This window comes from Herpailurus yagouaroundi, unplaced genomic scaffold, assembly GCF_014898765.1.
Source record: "Herpailurus yagouaroundi ecotype Mexico unplaced genomic scaffold, PumYag 29, whole genome shotgun sequence".
NCBI classification, from domain to species: Eukaryota; Metazoa; Chordata; class Mammalia; order Carnivora; family Felidae; genus Herpailurus; species Herpailurus yagouaroundi.
Window position 1 is genome coordinate 81534471 of NW_024412377.1, and position 19080 is coordinate 81553550.

Below are 19080 nucleotides of genomic sequence, written 5' to 3' on the forward strand. Positions count from 1 at the left end.
AATTCCCTTGCCTTTGGAGATGTGTCAAGTAAGAAATTGCTGCGGCTGAGGTCAGAGAGGTCTTTCCCTGCTTTCTCCTCTAGGGTTTTGATGGTTTCCTGTCTCACATTCAAGTCCTTTATCCATTTTGAGTTGTTTTTGTGAACGCTGTAAGAAAGTGGTCTAGTTTCATCCTTCTGCATGTTGCTGTCCAGTTATCCCAGCACCATTTGTTAAAGAGACTGTCTTTTTTCCATTGGATGTTCTTTCCTGCTTTGTCAAAGATTAGTTGGCCATACTTTTGTGGGTCTAGTTCTGGGGTTTCTATTCTATTCCGTTGGTCTATGTGTCTGTTTTTGTTGAATGGCAGAATTTCTAAAAGTGCCTCTAGACAATCAAGATTGGGATAAATCATTTAACCAAGGGTCACTCCTCAAGGAACAACTATGGAGAACAACCGTGGGCTAAATTTATCAAGAATAATAACCTTCAGTATTTGTCAGGTTCTTACTATGAGCTGGACACTGTGCTAACCTCTTTGTATACAATACTAATTCTAGCCCTTACAACAGCCTTCTGATAAAGAAATTATTACTTGCATTTTATAAAAGAACTTGAGGCTTAGAGAGGTTGAGAAATGTAACCAAGATCCCAAAAGCAGATTCAAATTCAGATCTATCTGACCACAAATCCTGTGCTATCTGCTACTACATACTACACTGCCTCCCACAGGCCTGCAAGGGAGAGGAAATGTTGGATTGGCAGTCCATCAGACCCTCAAAGAAAGAGGTGTTAAGAAGATTGATGCTGATAAAGGACTGTCATAACTCATGTGCTCGTGAGTTTATCATAAAAGACTCCTTGTCACAAGAGGATTACCTATTATACTACATTAAACATTAAACATGACATAGCTGGAATGCCAGGGAATGGGAAGAGGAGAACGGAGGAGAAAGAATAGGTATTGGCTCAAATATGTGTAGAGGAATATTTTTCTTTCCTAGAAGAGTGTTTCTTGAACAGCAGCATAATCCTTTGGGCTTTATTTAATAGGTAGATTCCCAAGTCCTAATGCCAGTGCTCAGATTCAAAAATATCTGGTATTTGACCTGGGAATCCCCATTTTTAACAAGGATCCCAGCTAGTGTTAGTGCTGGGAGTACCTTAACTAAATTTCAAGAAACAACTTCTGTAAAGAGTTACTTTACAATTGCATTTCCCTACAATCTCGTCTAGGTATGGTTGTAAAGATGCTCAATAGGGTACTTAATTGGCACAGCCTCAGTTATTCTGAGGAGAGAGCAGAGGAATCAGAATAATTTTTAATAAAGAACAAAAATTCTGAAGTAAAACACTGACTCCCTTTATACCTGTGGAGGTATTAAACATCCAGATGAACTAATCTATTTTCATTAAAGGCTAGAGAAAGGGAAATAGGATTCGATTTCGATGCTGCAATGGAACTTTTGGTTAAAACACATCAAAGAAATCCTTGACTCAGTGGGTTGTGAAATGTTGGAAAGTGTCCAGGTTAGAAAATCTTTAATATCTAGGTTTACTTACATGTGATTAGAGGCTGAACCAGGTAGCCTGTAAGATTTTTCACTTTAGAATTTTGTCTCTAGATTACTTTACCTACACTAATTAGAAGCAATGCTTAATTTCAATGTTTAATTCCATACTCCTTATTTTCTATAAACATATCCTTGATTAGCAACCTAATGCAGTTTTTAAAAATTTAATTATTGTGGATGCTGTTGAGCACTAATTAACGAAGGAAGGCTGTCAGGAATGAGATGCACTATTGTTAGCAGTTTCTTTTCATTTATGAAATGCGATCACATAAATGGAGAATAATGCTTTAGGAAAACAAGCTTAATTTTCCTAACTGCATGACGGTGAAGTTCCCCTGAATCTTTTGCAAAGATTAGGTTAAAAATTTTTTAAAAATAAAGCCTGCACCTAAATAGAAAATAAATTATCTGCTACAGAAAGTCTATGCTTTATGTTTGATTTCATAACCCTGCCTTATATCTCCTTAGTACACTTCCTCACCCCAACCTCCATATACACACCTGCTCGCACTGATGGTCCAAATGAGAAATTGATGTGTTTCCCACTGACCACAAAGATTAGAAGCTTTTACCTAAAACTTGCTTTCAAAAACTGGAAGGAGGGTGCTTGGATGGCTCAGTCAGTTGGGCATCCAACTCTGATATCAGCTCAGGTCATGATCTCATGGTTTGTGAGATCAAGCCCTGAGTCTGGCTCTGCACTGACAATGCAGAGCCCGTTTGGGATTTTCTTCCTCTCTCTCTCTCTCTCTGCCCCTCCCCTGGTCTATCTCTTTCTCTGTCTCAAAATAAATATATAAGCTTAAAAAAAACTGGAAGGAAGAAAGAATTTCAATAAAATGCTTAATAGAACGGAATTGGTTCCTATACTGAGAAAATAGCCATTTCTGCTAAGATAATTAATTTTTATTAGTTAGTTAGTCAATTAATATTCCTTAGTGTGGGTTGGCCAACTTGGAAACACTACCTAAATAAGGTATTTATGATACTGGGCAGATAGGAGGTATGAATAGGTAAGAATTCTGGAGATTATCATACTCAACCCTCTCATCTTACAGATGAGTCACCTCAGGCTCAGGGAAATGAGGTGACTTGCTTGAGACAGCACAGGTCTTTTTGGTATAAAATATGGTTTGATGTGCTTTCTATTACTCCCTATTCCAACCCCATGATTTGAAAAGACTTTCAATTGTCTTAATTGGTTATATGCTTGTATGCTTTCTTCCAGTTCCTATTATTTTAGCTATGACATAGAATTAACTAGACAGTTTTTTAAATATAAATATCAAAATCATGTCCTATCCTCAGATATTTTGATTCAATAGGTTTACGTGGAATTCAGGAATTTTCACTATTCACAAGTGTAACAGGTAACTATGATGCAAGCAGTCTGGGGCCCATAAGAATCAATGAACTGGAGTCTTTCTAAGCACTCCATCAGTCACTCACTAGAGTTAGGTGTTATGTTTGCCAGGAGCTGAGATGAGAGAGAGAACTAAGCTGCCAGGTGTCAGAATAGCAGATTAAAGCAATAAATACAAAATGAAAGAGTTAAGCCTTTAACTGCTTACTACAATGTTTTAAACAAGAGTCTAAAATCAGAAAAATAAATGCTAACTCCTCCTATTCCATTTTCCTCCATGGAAAAGTGTGCCAGTTGAATGGCAGGTAAAGTAGCACAGACATGGGGAGTCATGTCACTGTTGAGGGAGCCCAAACATAAGGCCCTGCTGGTTTTATTGACTGGGGTGGAGGTGGGGCAGGAATGAAGGCTGAGAGTATGGTACTGGGTACTGAGTCAGAATGGGCAGAAGTATCTTAAGGTGTCCTCCTTTCTCCCCATAAGGAGGCCTTGGGTAGAGTCCAGAGGTCTGAAGAAGACCTCTACCCTTGGCCTCAGATAAGGAGACCTAGGAATGAAGGCAAAAGGGGTGGTAAACTAAATATACCTAACCAGGTAGGGGCCTGAGTCCTTGATGGCAACTCCTTTTAGAGACCACATCTAGGCTGGTGTGGGGAGGGGAGTTTCTCCATAGAGCCTGCCAGGTAGAGCCTTTGTCATGCCTCTAAAGAAACCTGAAAATCACATGTGGAATTTTAACCAAGAACCAGACTCTTCAGTGTTTAAGGATGTGTGTTGCCTCTTTCTTGTCACCAGGGGACTGTTTAACCAGTACATTTTGGGCTCTGAGGAAAAAGAGCAAATTAAGCCAGATTCCCCTGATGGTTGTTTCACAACCTAGTGCTAAGATATAAAACTTGAGGACAAAACTCTTGGGTATTTATTTATTAAATAATGCTTGATTGGCTTGATAGAAACAGTGCAGGTCTCAAAGCTAAGGAAAAGCTTCAGATCCTAAAAGAATCTAATGACAAAATGCCACAAGTTTAAAAATTATTAGGGCTACTTAATACTTAGGCACATTCAGTCATCCAACCAACAAATATTTAACTCAGAATATCGCCTGTGCCTGGCATTCTTCTGAATGGTATACATCAGAGAACTAGATAGATAAAAATGTCAACCCTTCCTACATAGCTATAGCAGGGGAGACAGACATTAATAATATACAAAACAAATGAATTACGCAGTATGTTAGAAGAGTACTATTAAACGGGGGGGGGGGGGAAAAAAGGAAAAGGGAGTTCAGGAGCATGTGAGGAGAATTGAAATTTTAAAAAGAAAGATCTGGGAAGGCTGCATCTTTATTATAATAGATCCAAAAATCCCAAGTATCTCTGATGTATCTTTATATTGCTGATAAGTTAATCTTATCAAGACTTCTAATTATGCCGTTTCCTTGCTCAAAAATCCTTGATTCCCGGTTGCCCAAGGGATAAAGCATAAGCTCCTTTTCCTGGCATCCAAGGTCCTCACCATCCAGCTTAGTACCCTATCACCTCTTCCCTGCTCCAGAAAACCAACACCTCACTGTATTCTGGTCACATCCTATACTTTCACCCTTGTAGGTTTTGTTCTGTTGCCTCATCCCTTTTCTATCTCTTCACTTCTTGACATTCTACCCAAACTTCAAAGTTCAGATAAAATATTTCCTCCTAGCAAAGCTTTCCATCCCCAGAGCTCTTCCTTCTCTAAATTCCTATAACACATGATGCCATGAATAAAGTATTCAACAGGTACATTACAGTTATAGAAAAGCTTAGTTCTTTTGCTGGATTGTGTACTTAAAGATAAGAATCACCTCCTTTGATATCTCCACAGTATTCAGCATAGTGTCTTGCAAGAGTGATGTCAAGTAGCTAAGAGTTTGACAATTTGTTTTAAATTTTAATTCCAGTGTAGTTAACATACAGTGTTAGATGAGTTCCAGGTGTAAAATATAGTGAATCAACAAACCCATATTCGACTCAGTGCTCATCAAGATAAGTATATTCTTAACATTGATATATAAAGAAAAGAGGCAAGATATTTAAGACTATGGAGCCAAGCTATGTCTTTAAAATCTGAGTCTTCCTAAGAAGGAAGTCAAAGCCTCATCTTTGAATGCATAATGTGGAAAGTGCCAAGGCTGTGAATAGACAGCAGAAAACAGAGACACAAAGGAAGTTTTGTCATTTAAAATTTTTGTTCCAGTAAAAATCGGGGACAAAATTACATATTTCTACAATATTGAAACCCAAATTTTACTTATAATAGGAGCTTAATTTATATGGTATGGAGAGAAACTTTCAGTACTGTATTTTAAATTCCAAATGAAAAGATACACCAAAAGAAATACAACAATAAAAGTATAGTTGCAAAAAGGACTTCATTATCTATAAATAGAAGATGCTTGTTTTTACTTTTTTTACTTGTTTTACTTACAAGTAAAACAAGAAGATACAAGTAAAACAAGTAAAACTTTACTTACAAGTAAAACACGAAGATACTTGTTTTACTTTTTCAAGGATACATCATTTTTTGTCCCTGAAAAATATTTTGGGTCATTTCCCCTCCAGTCCAAATCTTACATGGCGAGACATGCAGCACTTGGTTGTCTGGACCTCTGAGTATGACCCACTGGCCAATAACCCTGGATGGAAAAAGAATGGAGCAGGCTTGATGGTGAATAGTCGATTTGGATTTGGGTTGCTAAATGCCAAAGCCCTGGTGGATTTAGCTGATCCCAGGACCTGGACCAGTGTGCCTGAGAAGAAAGAGTGTGTTGTAAAGGACAATGAATTTGAGCCCAGGTAAGTATCTGCAGGAATTTTAAACAAATGTGTGCCCATGGCACTATTTGATTATGATGTTTGTCACTCTGCCTAATTTTTTTCTCACCTACCCTCTGAAGTAGATGGAGAGAGCATTTGACATAGTTCCCTGTGGGCCCATGGGAATCATCGAAAGATCGGAAATCTGCAAGTCAACTTAGCATTTTCCTTTCCTAGCCTATCTATATTCATTGTTTTATATATCACTAAGAAAACTCATTGCCAATTAAACTATTACTAGCTATTAGTTTTAAGATTAATCCCAAAGTCAAAGATGTTAAAGTATTTTTTAAAAATGTATCTTAGAATTGATTATATGTAATACTTACCAACCAATATTATCCAAATCCCATTTCCAGAAGAGCCTCTCTTCACGCTATAGTCCTATGTGATTCATGATTTTTTTTTTTTTCCATGAATGATCATTTACCATGCTGCTTTTACATAAGAACACATCCAGCCTACCAGATCTGGCCAGAGAAGCAGAATCTGGTATAACTATTTTGTTGATTCTTTCAAGGAAACCATGATTATATTAAAGATCAGCTCATTGGGGTGGCTGGGTAGCTCAGTCAGTTAAGCATCTGACTTGAGCCCAGGTCATGATCTCACCGGCTGTGAGTTCGAGTCCCACACCAGGTGAGTTCTAGCCCCACTTACAGGTGAGCTTGAGCCCTGCTTCAGGCTCCGTGTAGCCTATGTGGGATTCTCTCTCTTTCCCTCTCTCTCTGCCCTTCACTCACTCGTGCTCTCTCTCTCAAAAATAAACTTTAAAAAATAAGTAAATCATACATTTCAAAACTAAAAAAAAAAAGACCCACTCAGAAAAAAATCTCAGAGTGGGAGCCTTGGGGAACATTCATTATGGAGATAATATCATTTCTTAAGAGGGCCCATTTCAGTAATGGACCACTTTTTGATGGGTCCAAGGCAAACCTGCCTAAATTCTATTCCACAGCAAATAGCACTATATTCTTGTATCTCTGTTCCTCACCAAATTTTTTTCTTTTCTTTTCTATTTTGTTTTATTGTAGTAAGAACTCTTACCATGAGACCTACCCTCTTTAACTTTTAAGTATACATTATTGTTGATTCTAAGTACAATTGTTACACAACTGATCTCTAGAACTTATGCATCTTGTGTAACTTACATGCCCACTGATTAGCAACTCCATTTTCCCCTAGCCCCAGGCAACCACAATTCCACTTTTTGAATCTATGAATTTGACTATTTTAGATACTTCATTTAAGTAGAATTTTATGCAGTATTTCTCTGTGACTTGTTTATTTTGCTTACCATAATATCTTCAGTGCTTATCCATATTGTTGCATATAGCAGAATATCTTTTCTTTTTAAAGATTATATGTGTTTTACCACATTTTATTTAACCTTCCATCTGTTGATAGACATCTAGGTTGTTTCCACATCTTGGTTATTAGGAATAGTGCTAAAAAGAACATGAGATCTCTTCAAGATCCTGTTTTCAGTTATTTTGGATAAATATCCAGAAGTGGGATTGCTGGATCATTTGATAGTTCTATTTTTAATGTTTTGAGAAAACTTTATGCTGTTTTCCATAGTGACTGCACCATTTGTATTCCCACCAATTATGCAAGGGTTCACATTTCTCCACACCTTCTTCAATACTTGTTGTCTTTTACTTTTTTGTTAACAGCCATCCTGACAGGTGTCTGGATTTGCATTTTCCTGATGATTAGCAAAGGTGAAGTTTTTTTCATATGCCTGCTGGTCATTTATAGGTCTTTTTCAAAAAATATCTATATAAATACTTGGCTCACTTTTTAATCAGGTTATTAATTATTATTATTATTTTTTGGTTATTGAGCTGTAGGAGTTTCCTTATATTTTTATAGGTTAACCCTTTATCAGATATACGGTTTGCAATATCTTCTCCCATTTTTTTAGGTTGTATTTTCATTTCGTTGATGGTTCCCTTTGCTATGCGGAAGATTTTTAGCTTGATGTATTCCCACTTGCTTACTTTTGTTTTGGTTGCCTGTGCTTTAGGTGTCATAACCATTAAACCACTGCCAAGATCAATGTCATGAAGTTTCTTCCTATGTTTTCTTCCAGACTTACGTCTTATGGTGTTTACTCCATTTGGAGTTGATTTTTGTGTAAAATGTTAGATATGGGTCCAATTTTATTACTTTATCTATGGATATCCAGTTCTCCCAGCACACTTTGCTGAACAGACTGCTCTTTCCCCATTGACTATTCTTGGCATCCTTGTTGAAGATCAGTTGACCACATAATCTTGGGTTTATTTCTAAGTTCTCTATTCTGTTATACTGGTCTATATGTCTGTCTTTATGCCAGTACCATACTATTTTCATTACTATAGTTTTGAAATATATTTTGAAATGAGGAAATGGAATGCCTTCAGCTTTGTTCTTTCTCAGGGTTACTTTAGCTATTTGTGGTCTTTTATGATGCATAAAAATTGTAGAATTTTTTTACATTTCTGTAAAAACCTTACCATTTTCTACACATTATTTCTAGCTACTCCTGAATTTTGTTCTACTCATAACAGGGAGAGACAACAAGCTTAGCTGAGTATCTAGTCAAGACTGATGTGTATGTATTTGCATAAAATACAAAGAAGAAGAGATGTACTTTATCCAGTGATTTTGTTCAAAATGTATTTAGAGCCCTGAAAGGTAATGGAGAAGTTATCATTGAAATTCCAACAAGAGCTTGTGAAGAACAAGAAAATGCCATCAAGTCCCTGGAACATGTGCAATTTGAAGCAACTATTGAATATTCCCGAAGAGGAGACCTTCATGTTACACTCACTTCTGCTGCTGGTAAACTTTTTAAAAACTTCAAAAATTTATTCTAAATCATTTAGTTAAATTTTAAAGAGTATATTGAATGATTTTAAATCAATGATTTTTTATAGGGCTGAGTTTCCCAATAGATATTTTCAGGACTTAAGAAAATATGCTTATTTTTAAATTTTTTTGGCATCAGAACTCTGCCAACTCATTCCTACTGGTTCTTAGATAAGCAGAGAATGAGGTCTATATAAATAATACCAATTAATAAAACTTTATGGAGTTACACATTTTCAAACTGTGCTCATTTTCCCAGGTCACTGATCTATCATTCATTTCTCTTAGGCAACATATTAGTGAAAGTTACTCTGATAATTAATAAAGCTGACAAATATATCAGACACATATAAGGAATCAACCAAAAAACTAGGACTTGTGACCCATGAAAGAATATTGAGAAGACCAACAAATATTCCATGATGGCATTGCAAAGGCCATATGATAGAATGTACAGGCAATTGCCCTTTCCTGAGAAAGTACTAACTCAGATGAGATCATGGATAGGGAAGAGGTTGTAAACCATAAACTTTAATCCAACCAGGAAATGCTATCCTAATATTCTTTCATTTTTTAGTAGGATTCACTAGACTAAATTCAATTTCTATAGGTGAGTTATGAGGAAAGATGAGCTCCCTCGGTCATCTCCTTCCAGGATATAAACTTCTTAGAGGTTTGGACTATAGACACTGTTGATTTGGAGTCATGCTTTCTAGCTATCTTGGAGTTGGCCTGAATATGAGTGGAATGCTTTCTTATTGATGGCCCTACAGATCACTTGACCCTTTCATCTAGATCTACAGAGAACTTGGATTTGAAATTTTAGAGTTAAATCCCACTACTAGTTTTTAGATGACAAGACATTATGAAATTAATATAGCTTTATTTTTTTATGCCTACACTAGATTATAGGCACAGGCACCAAATAAATTTTCAAGACTTCCTCTTAAATTTCAAAATGATAGTTCCACTAAAATGTATTTTAGGTCTCTGAATCCATAGTTTGTAAATGTAGTTCTATGAGTTCTCCTTATTCAAAAAAAAAAAAAAAACTTAATCAATATACTCATTATTATTTTACCAAAATATTTACTGAGAACTTATTATATGCCAGGCAATATGCTAATTTCTATGGGTAAAAACATTTTTTTTATAATGTTTCTATCCTGATCTTATACAAAAAAGGGAAAATTAGGAGGGCAACTCTCTCCCAGTTTTCATTTTCATTTATTAGTTGCTAAAGTGTAGCCTACTCTCAATACATTTAGAACATTCATTAATTTGTATTTGTCCCTTGAAAATAGGCACCAGCACTGTACTGTTGGCTGAAAGAGAACGGGATACATCTCCTAATGGTTTCAAGAATTGGGACTTCATGTCTGTTCACACATGGGGAGAGAATCCCATAGGCACCTGGACCTTGAGAATTACGGATATGGTAAGTATGAAAGAAAAGATATAGAAACACAGGCTCACTTTTAAACATTTTCAAGTACTTTTAAGATTGGTATCATCATTAATCAAGGTCCTAAGGCATTCAAGTCACTCTCTAGTAAAAGTAAGGAAAAGGTGTAATGTTTCAATCCCTGCCCACTTGGCTTTATAGACTGACTGACTAAATAATTAAATAAATAAGCCATACCATAATAAAGAAAAAAAAAAGATGTATTAATAATGTTACAGACTACGTGACAAATCCAAGTGTTCCAATGTCAGAATGCCGCCAGCCATATGACCTACTCAGACACCAGAATTACCTCTATTTACAAAGACAGTTAAATGCTATACCAGCCTTGCTATGACATTCTGCTGGGGTCACATGAAGAAACTCTTACCACTTCTTACTATAGTGGCTATTGACTTGTTACACAAGAAATCTTATTTAATATGACTTTTTTGTTTTGTTTTGCTTCAGTTATGAAACAAACTGAAAAGCATTTCTCACTTCTCTTTCACTCTGTTTACTAACACTCTTTGATATCTTTCTAAAATTGTAACTCATGATAACAAAAATAGAGTAAGGAGTGTCTGAGCAAAAAGCTAAATACAGCTGAATTATCTACTTTTGCATCATTTCTCCAGCATTTTCTACAGGTTGAGCACATATACAAACAGTGTTTCAGGTCTGAGTTCTCCCAAGATAGAACTGTTCAGCAGCATCGGATTCCAAAGTCTAGATAACTCTTTTAAAAGAAATTATTTTAAATTCCTAAAGATTTCCATTAAATTAATACAAATTCTATAGTCATTGTTACATTTTTCTCTCTGAGAATAGCTTTCCCCTACAGACTGCAAAAATTATGATTTAGAACCAGAATCTGTAAAAATTCCTGCTCTCATAGGAAGAGCAAGAAAATGTTCTTAGGAAGTAGTTCTATTCTTGAACTTGTCCTCTGTTCTTTAACTCAATTTCATCTTTAAAAAACTAAGAAAAATCGGTTTACCAAGATAAGACTATTTTATATCAAGTCTGTAAAATCTGAGCCTACACTTTCATATTCTTTTTAGATATTTTTAGATTTCAGCACATTGTTTTTGGCATAACTGTTGAGCCTCTGAAAATTATTACTCTTCCCATAAATATACAGTTTTTAAGTGCTGATTAATACTGAAGTCTATTTATAATACTCCAAAGAGGCTTTTTCTCAATTGGAATGTTTCTACAAGCTGATAATTACTAAATATAATTCTATTTATGGAAAGTATAGTCAACTTTCCAAGAACAGAATAGAAAAGAACATTCATGTAAAGAGTTTTGCTTTTTTAATTAAATGAAGCAAATAATCAGTCTTTAAATCCTCGAACCTATAAACTGTCCATTTTCATGACAACAGTGAATCCAATGATTTACTTCTTTGTACATAGTGCTCTACACATGGCATGTACAGAATTTTTAATAGATTTTACAGATACTTTTAAGGAGTTTGAAATTTCTCAGAATACACCCTAAACTTATGTGTATGCTTATCCGTAGTCTGGAAGAATGCAAAATGAAGGAAGAATTGTCAACTGGAAGTTGATTTTTCATGGGACCTCTTCTCAGCCAGAACACATGAAACAGCCTCGTGTGTACACATCCTACAACACCGTTCAGAATGACAGAAGAGGGGTGGAGAAGATGGTGGATCCGGGGGAGGTCTGTGTGGCTCTGTTCTCTTGAGCATTCTTGGCACATCTTTCTTTGAACTGTAGTAGACAATGTAGTGAGTAGAGCTGTATCTAATTTTCAGACAAAGAGAAAGTCAAACGTGAGTGGGGAGAAAAGGGAGTGAGAGTGCCAAACTGTTTGCCATTAAATAAAACCCTCATATTATTTAAGTTTATTCTTTTGTCCAGAATTTAGAGATTAAAGTTGATGAATTCAAAGGTATGAAATTCTCTAACATGAGAATTTATAACATATCAACTTACATGTATCAAAATGTATGACATATCAAATTATATAGAGAGCTATCTTTTAAAAAATTAAAAAAATTAAAGCTTATTTATTTTTGATAGAGAGAGAGAGAGTCATTGAGTGAGTATGAACAGGGGAGGGGCAGAGATAGAGGGAGACACAGAATCCAAAGCAGGATCCAGGCTCTGAGCTGTCAGCACAAAGCCCAACGCAGGGCTGGAACCCACGAACTGCAAGATCATGATTTGAGCCAATGTTGGACGCTTAACTGAATGAGCCACCTAGGCACCCCTAAAAAAAGAGCTATCTTTATGCATGATCACATATGCCTAATGTCTGTATCACACATACTTTTCAAGTATTTTTTAACATTGTCTCATTTAACCAATAATCCCTGTAACCTAGAGAAGACAGACATTTAGCATGTCCATTTTCCAGAAAGAAAACCAAGGCTCAAGTGACCAAATCCTGTAGGCTTCTCTTTACTAATTCCTTAACTGTCACTTTTTTGGCAGCTCTAAGGGAAGCCACTGAATCCCAGTCTCAATTTCTCTGAGAAAATTTCATACGATAGCTAGTCAGTCATTCCTGTTCCTACTGAGACTCAGCCTACTGAGGCTGCTGGCTTCTCTCTTATCAGACAGTGGACAGACACCACATTTTGTTTATCTCTTAATCCCCCAGCATCTAGCACAGTGCCTCAGATGTAGTAGGTAGGTAATCAGAATTTCCAGAATGACCTTTCATGAAGTCTGGCTCAGTGATGGGTATTTTGGGAGATATAAAGATGTACTTATTTAAGAAACTTATAGGGGCGCCTGGGTGGCTCGGTCGGTTAAGCGTCCGACTTCAGCTCAGGTCATGATCTCGCGGTCTGTGAGTTCAAGCCCCGCGTCGGGCTCTGTGCCGACGGCTCGGAGCCTGGAGCCTGTTTCCGATTCTGTGTCTCCCTCTCTCTGCCCCTTGCCCCTCCCCCGTTCATGCTCTGTCTCAACAATAAATAAACTTAAAAAAAAAAAAAAAAAAAGAAACTTATAAACTAGTTGTATGAAGTCCTCAGCTCAGATTCTGGTTCCATTTACATTCTGCAAAGCAGCTTACCCCCGCCCCCTGGGGGCCCCCACCACAGAGGCCTTTTCTTCATAGTCCCAGAGGCAAGCTGACTTTATGGGTATTTCTCCCTCCAAGATTCCTTAAGGGGTATGAATCAGACCCTACAGTTGTTAAAAAGTTGAGTTACTTCCACACTGGTTGACAAAGCTGCTTCTCTGATATCTCCAGTTCCACCCCATGTGGCTTATCACCCTGGTCTCTCCCAAGACCCCTTTATAAAACTCAGGGGCTGAGGGGCACATGGGTGGCTCAGTTTGTTAACAAACTGAGTTTGTTAACAAACTGAGCCACCCATCCAACTCTTGCTTTCCACTCAGGTCATGATCCAAGGTTCATAGGATGGAGCCCTGCGTTGGACTCTGTGCTAACACCTTGGAACCTGCTTGGGATTCTCTCACTCCCTCTCTCTCTGTAACCACCCCCCTCAAAATAAAAAAAATAAAAAATGAAATAAAATGAAATGAAATAAAACAGAACAGAACAAAACAAACTCAGTGGCTAAAAGGGTAGCTGATGACAGAACAAGGGGCCTCCAGGAAACTTCATTCACATGAAGCATTGCTAGTGTCTTCTGTATGAGTTATTAAATATTTTAATACCAATTTCTTCCCAAAACATGGGCAGGGAGGAAAGGCAGTGGGAATGGTAAACTGTTTACTTTCCATAGGATGAAACTGTATTATTTTAAAAAATATTTTCTTTCATTAGAATTAAAATTAAAATTAAGGAATCTAAAATTATTAAACTCCCTAAAATGAATTCTACTATAGAAGGCTGACAAGTACAGCAGGCCAATAAGGTATGAATACATATACATGATCCCATTCAGTCTTCAGAACCACCAGAAATGAAAGACTCTTGTTCTCATTTTACAAGTGAAGTTCAGGGAAATTAAACAGGTGCCAGGAGAACATGAGTAAATGCAAAAATGAGGACTGAAGCCCAAGTTAGTATGTCTCTAAGCCTCATGCTGTCTCTGCTTCTCAAAGGGTTTCTTAAAAAGTGTGCAGTGGACATGTGTTGCAGCTGGCTTGCCAGGTTCTAAATAATGAATCTTCTTCCTTTTGTCGGTGGCGTTCTATGTTTTAGGAGCAGCCCACACAAGAGAACCTGAAAAAGAACCCCCTCATGTCAAAGAGCCCTAGTGGCGACAGTACAGGGGACAGGAGGAATGAGCTGGCAGAGGCAGCCCCATCCGAGGCGATGCTGAGACTCCTTCAAAGTGCTTTCAGCAAAAACTCACCCCCAAAGCAATCACCAAAGAAGCCTCCAAGTGCAAAGCTTAACATCCCTTATGAAACTTTCTATGAAGCCCTGGAAAAGTTGAACAAGCCTTCCCAGCTTAAAGAGTCCGAGGACAGTCTATATAACGACTATGTTGATGTTTTCTATAACACGAAACCTTATAAGCACAGAGATGACCGGCTGTTGCAAGCTCTGGTGGACATTCTGAGGGAAGAAAATTAAAATAAGTGTGGAGTCCTGAGTTGGAAATATTCATGCTTCTTCCTTCCCCTTAGATTTTGCCTGTGTCTGAAGTGGTTGTTTTTGCCATTGGTTCTTATGCTTATGATATCCTTTGTGGTACTTTTGCTTTTGCTCGCCCGACTGGGCGTTTGAAAGGGATGAGCTCAAGTAGAAAATCCAACTTTCTGAATTGATAATGACTCTTTCAAAACACATATTCCCTGCTTGCACAAGTGAGATGCTTTGTTCTTTCTGGAGCCACAGTTCATTTCATTTGCGGTCCTCATACCACATTAGAATGCCTCCTTGAGCCACGATTTCACTTCTCAAAAGAAATGCCATCGCCTGGGTAACATATTAATTTGAAGAAGTAAATCTGCAAAGAATGAGAGGGAAGAAAACTGTTCCTACAACTTGTCCCTTGTCTTTGCCACACGGTTCTTTGAACTGTGATGCCATAGATAGGTTTGGAAAGTTTCTAATGAAAGAGTTCCCGATTAGACCCATATCCTTGGCTTTTCTACCGCAAAGTACGACTCATTCAGGAAATGGCGATTTCGTCATTTGGGAGAGAAACTGAGTAATTTAGATCCAGAAACAATTCTCAGAATTTGTGTTATCTGGTTTGAGCAGTTTTAGAACATTTTTCTTTGTTTGGTGTGCTACGCAGAGGCCTCTGTGGACCTAAAGGTGACTAGGACTTAAGGTGTGTGCTCTGGCCTTTCCCTGTTTCCCCTTATATTTTCATTACCTATCTCCTTCCTCGGCCACAATCTGAATACTGAGAGAAGTAATTATCCTACTTAGAATAAACTTACGCTCGGGATTTGGCAAATCCCTTGTCATATTTTTTCACAATAATCACAGGAAACCACTCATAACACCAGGAACCAATGTAAATAGGAAAATATTTATAATGGGGAGAGCCAAAGGTAGGTTTTGTTTGTTTTTAAATTGTATTCATTAGAACAGGTTTTTCTGGATCCTTAAAACTGAGTGTTCATTCCTTGCCACTAAAGGCTCTTCCCCAGTCTTACAGCTGATAGTATCCAAAATCTTACCAAATTGCTTCCAATATTCAGCTCAAGAGGCCACAAGCTGGCAGTCCATGGGCCACATTTGTCCCTCAGGTAGATTTCCTTTGGCACATCAAATGATTTAAACATATAAGTGGTTATTAAAAATATGAAATTTCACATAAAGCTTGATTCTCAGACGCATTTCCCTTCCTGGCAACAGTTGGCTAGAGCTGAACAGCAGCTGCCCAGATAGATTTGAGTACCTGGTCCCTGAGGTGCCCTGCTCCATGTTGCTTAAAGTGGCTACCCTACTGGTCAACACCCAAAAAGCATTTGATTTTTCCCACTGCTGCACTAAACAAACTTACATAAAGTATAAATGCATTAAGGAAAAAAAAATCCTCTACTTCTTCCAGGTAGGATCTGTGTGATAATCAATCATAATGAGAACTTGCCATGATCTAGTTAATTTATAGGTGAGGGGAAATGATATTTTAGACCCCTGAAAGCACCTCTGAAATCCAGTTTGACATATTCATTTAATCTCACCTTCCCTGGATTCTCATTTACACTAACTCATTAATGGACAACGTCTGGATTCCCATTCTCTATGTGCTCACAAAAGCTCCAGTCACCTACGATGCAGGCATTCTCCCACTGAGTCTGCTGTTTGTAATTCTTTCTTAAAGTTTGAACTTCACAATGTCACACGTGAACTGGACCAGGAGGTTAACTACATTGAACTAGACTGGGAAGAGAACACTAGAGTCTGTCACTTGCTATGGTTTGAAGTGTAGTGAAAAAGACGATGTTTCACCTCCTCGTCTACAGTTTGCATTTGTGCAGAATAAAAGTATGTGCAGAGCAATCACCATGATGCTTCAAGGATGTTCTCCTAAAAGAACTCCAGGATCACGCTATCCTTGGAAGTTTCACATGTTGTTCAATATAGAGTATTGGACAGACTTTGAAAATTGAAGTAGATCAAAAAGTATTAAAGCCAAAAAGGACCAACAAGTTATTAGATAAGTTTTCAACTAAAAAACAAAGCTAAGGCCCAGAGAGGCCAATACATAGTCATAAACAAAACCTCATCCTTTCCCCTTTCCTACTCTCATGCTAATTGTATTAAGCTTTTTTTTTTTTTTTAATCCTTCTAATAATGTATTTTCCTGGTTGAAACCCCCAACCCACTCATTGGATTGTAGCCAAAGGTTAACTCTAGAGAAGCTTTAATATTTAAATAAAGTCATGTTTGAATGTTTCTGACCTGGAATATATTGTTCAGACATAGAATATTTTTGTCAGTCTTTCTTAGTGCCTGTGGATTTTTGTGAAAACGTAAAAGAGGAAACTTATATAATATTTCCCTCAGAATTTTAAACTATATTTTCTTTACAGGTATTTATAATGTACCAGTGCTTTTATCAGAATTTTAAAAAGCATAATAAATTATATTAAAGAACCAAAACTTTCCTGAGAATAAGAAAGTTTCATCCAATAAAATATTTTTGAAAGGCATGTTCCTCTGTCAGTGAAAATAAATGTATAATATGTATGTGTTATGATATTAAAAGTGACATTTGTCTAATAGCCTAATACAATGTGTTTAACATGCGTGGTCTTAGCATTTTTAAGGGAACTCTCAAATTATACACTTGTATTAACCAGAATATGTAAAATATGCTTATACATCTGAAGAATAAATGGTTTCTCACTAAGTTAAAAAGGAAAAAAAGCTCATGTTTCCAACAAAAACAAAATCTCCTTCTCTATGTTTCTAACATGAACTATAAAAAAGAAAAATTGAAGATGTACATTAAGAAGATAATTCCTTTTAGAAAAAAAAAAAGCTAATTCCTTTTGAGACAAATGGACTTTCTCAAAGTCAATTTAAGAATTTACTTCAACAGGTATGTTTCATTTTCCTTCATAGCTCAGTTTCTTACTATTTTTTCATTAAAAAATTTTTTTAACACTTACTCATTTTTGAGATACAGAGAGAGACAGAGCATGAGCATGGGAGGGGAAGAGAGGGTCACAGAATCCGAAGCAGGCTCCAGTCTCTGAGCTGTCAGCACAGAGCCCGTCGCAGGCTCAAACCCACGAGCAGTGAGATCATGACCTGAGCCGAAGTCGGACACCCAACCGACTGAGCCACCCAGGTACCTCTCTTACTTGTTTTGACAACATCCCAAGTTATTTGACTGAGTCTTCACTGAAGTGTTGAGGAAAAAAAGCAAAGCACAAACCAAAGGGACTTACTATGTGTGAGAGAAAGGACTTCAACACTTCATCAAAAATGACTTTTTTATAGGCCAGATACAGTAGCTCCACATTAACCACCCCCGCTCGGCCAGAGGCCACTTATCAGAAGTTCCCAACTTCCAAGTTTAATCTCCCATCTTCAGGCCCACATTCCTCTCTTGCTTCAAACCTCCATCCCTGGAATGGCCACCCAGCCACTTCAGAATCTGTCTTCTTTCCAGGAGGTGGTTTTCCCCCAGACTCCATTCCTTTCTTCTGAGTTACAAATATTAATTCAAAATAAAATAATTTTTCCGGAATTCCAGAAGAACTGTTCTAACTGGCTTTTGTCCTCAAAGTCCAGCAATCTTTAAAGTCTACCCACCAGGAGGGCTGAAGATAGCTCTCTGGTTACTTTTGAATACTCATTTGGTAACTATTAGATTAGCCATGTATAGGCTACAAATCCAAATCCAAATACACAGTGAGATAAACATTAATTCTTAAATACAATTTCAATCCCTAAGAAAGAAGAGTAATGTTTTCCTAACTGCCTCATAATTTTGTAAGGCTACAGTACTAATACACATGATGATGATGACGACGACAGTTTTTGGTCCAGCATTCTCAAGGCATGTGGAGGGAAGCAGAAATCACTTTCCTGGTTTCTATGCCAAACTTCTGCCATGTGTGTTGCTCCATCCTCTTGCCCCTGTGGGCCAAGGGTAGTTTCCTGGGCCATCTATGTTAAGCTTGACCCTGTGATTTGTTTTGGCCAGTGGACATGATACAAGCAAAGACCTTCAGCGTGCTTATACAATTTGGCCTGGCTTTTGCTTTTCGGTCATCTAGTGCAATGAGAAGAGTGTGCCCCAGGGAACTACTGCCTCTTCAACCTGTTTCCAGAACAAATATATATGGAGCAGATCTACATTCTGGATCCAAATCGAGCCAACTCACAGCATGAAACAGAGCTGACCAGATGAGGACTACCTAAAGATGCTGAACTGTTACCATGGCAGTTAGGAGAATAAGAATAAATACTTGTAAGCAATTGAGTCCTGAGTAAGTTTGTTATGCAGCTTTACGTGCAACAAAACTGACTAATACAATAAAAATTCCATTTATTCATTCCGCTATCAGTACCATCCCTTTCAAATTGTGCCTTCTTGAGCCTAGAGCACAAAAAAAAAAAAAAAAAAAAAAAAAAAAA

The 19080-nt window shown here is 37.3% G+C and overlaps 1 protein-coding gene across 1 annotated transcript in view; it reads left to right on the forward strand.

Moving 5' to 3' along the window:
- PCSK1 (proprotein convertase subtilisin/kexin type 1) overlaps positions 1–17358 on the forward strand; it is a 44544-nt gene extending 27186 nt beyond the window's left edge. Inside the window, exons 10-14 of the mRNA XM_040448114.1 lie at positions 5514–5747; positions 8440–8597; positions 9929–10062; positions 11599–11760; positions 14224–17358. Coding sequence (XP_040304048.1) covers positions 5514–5747; positions 8440–8597; positions 9929–10062; positions 11599–11760; positions 14224–14601 — 1066 coding nt within the window. The 3' untranslated portion in view covers positions 14602–17358. The remainder of the gene's footprint in view (positions 1–5513; positions 5748–8439; positions 8598–9928; positions 10063–11598; positions 11761–14223) is intronic.
- Positions 17359–19080: the final 1722 nt, after the last annotated feature.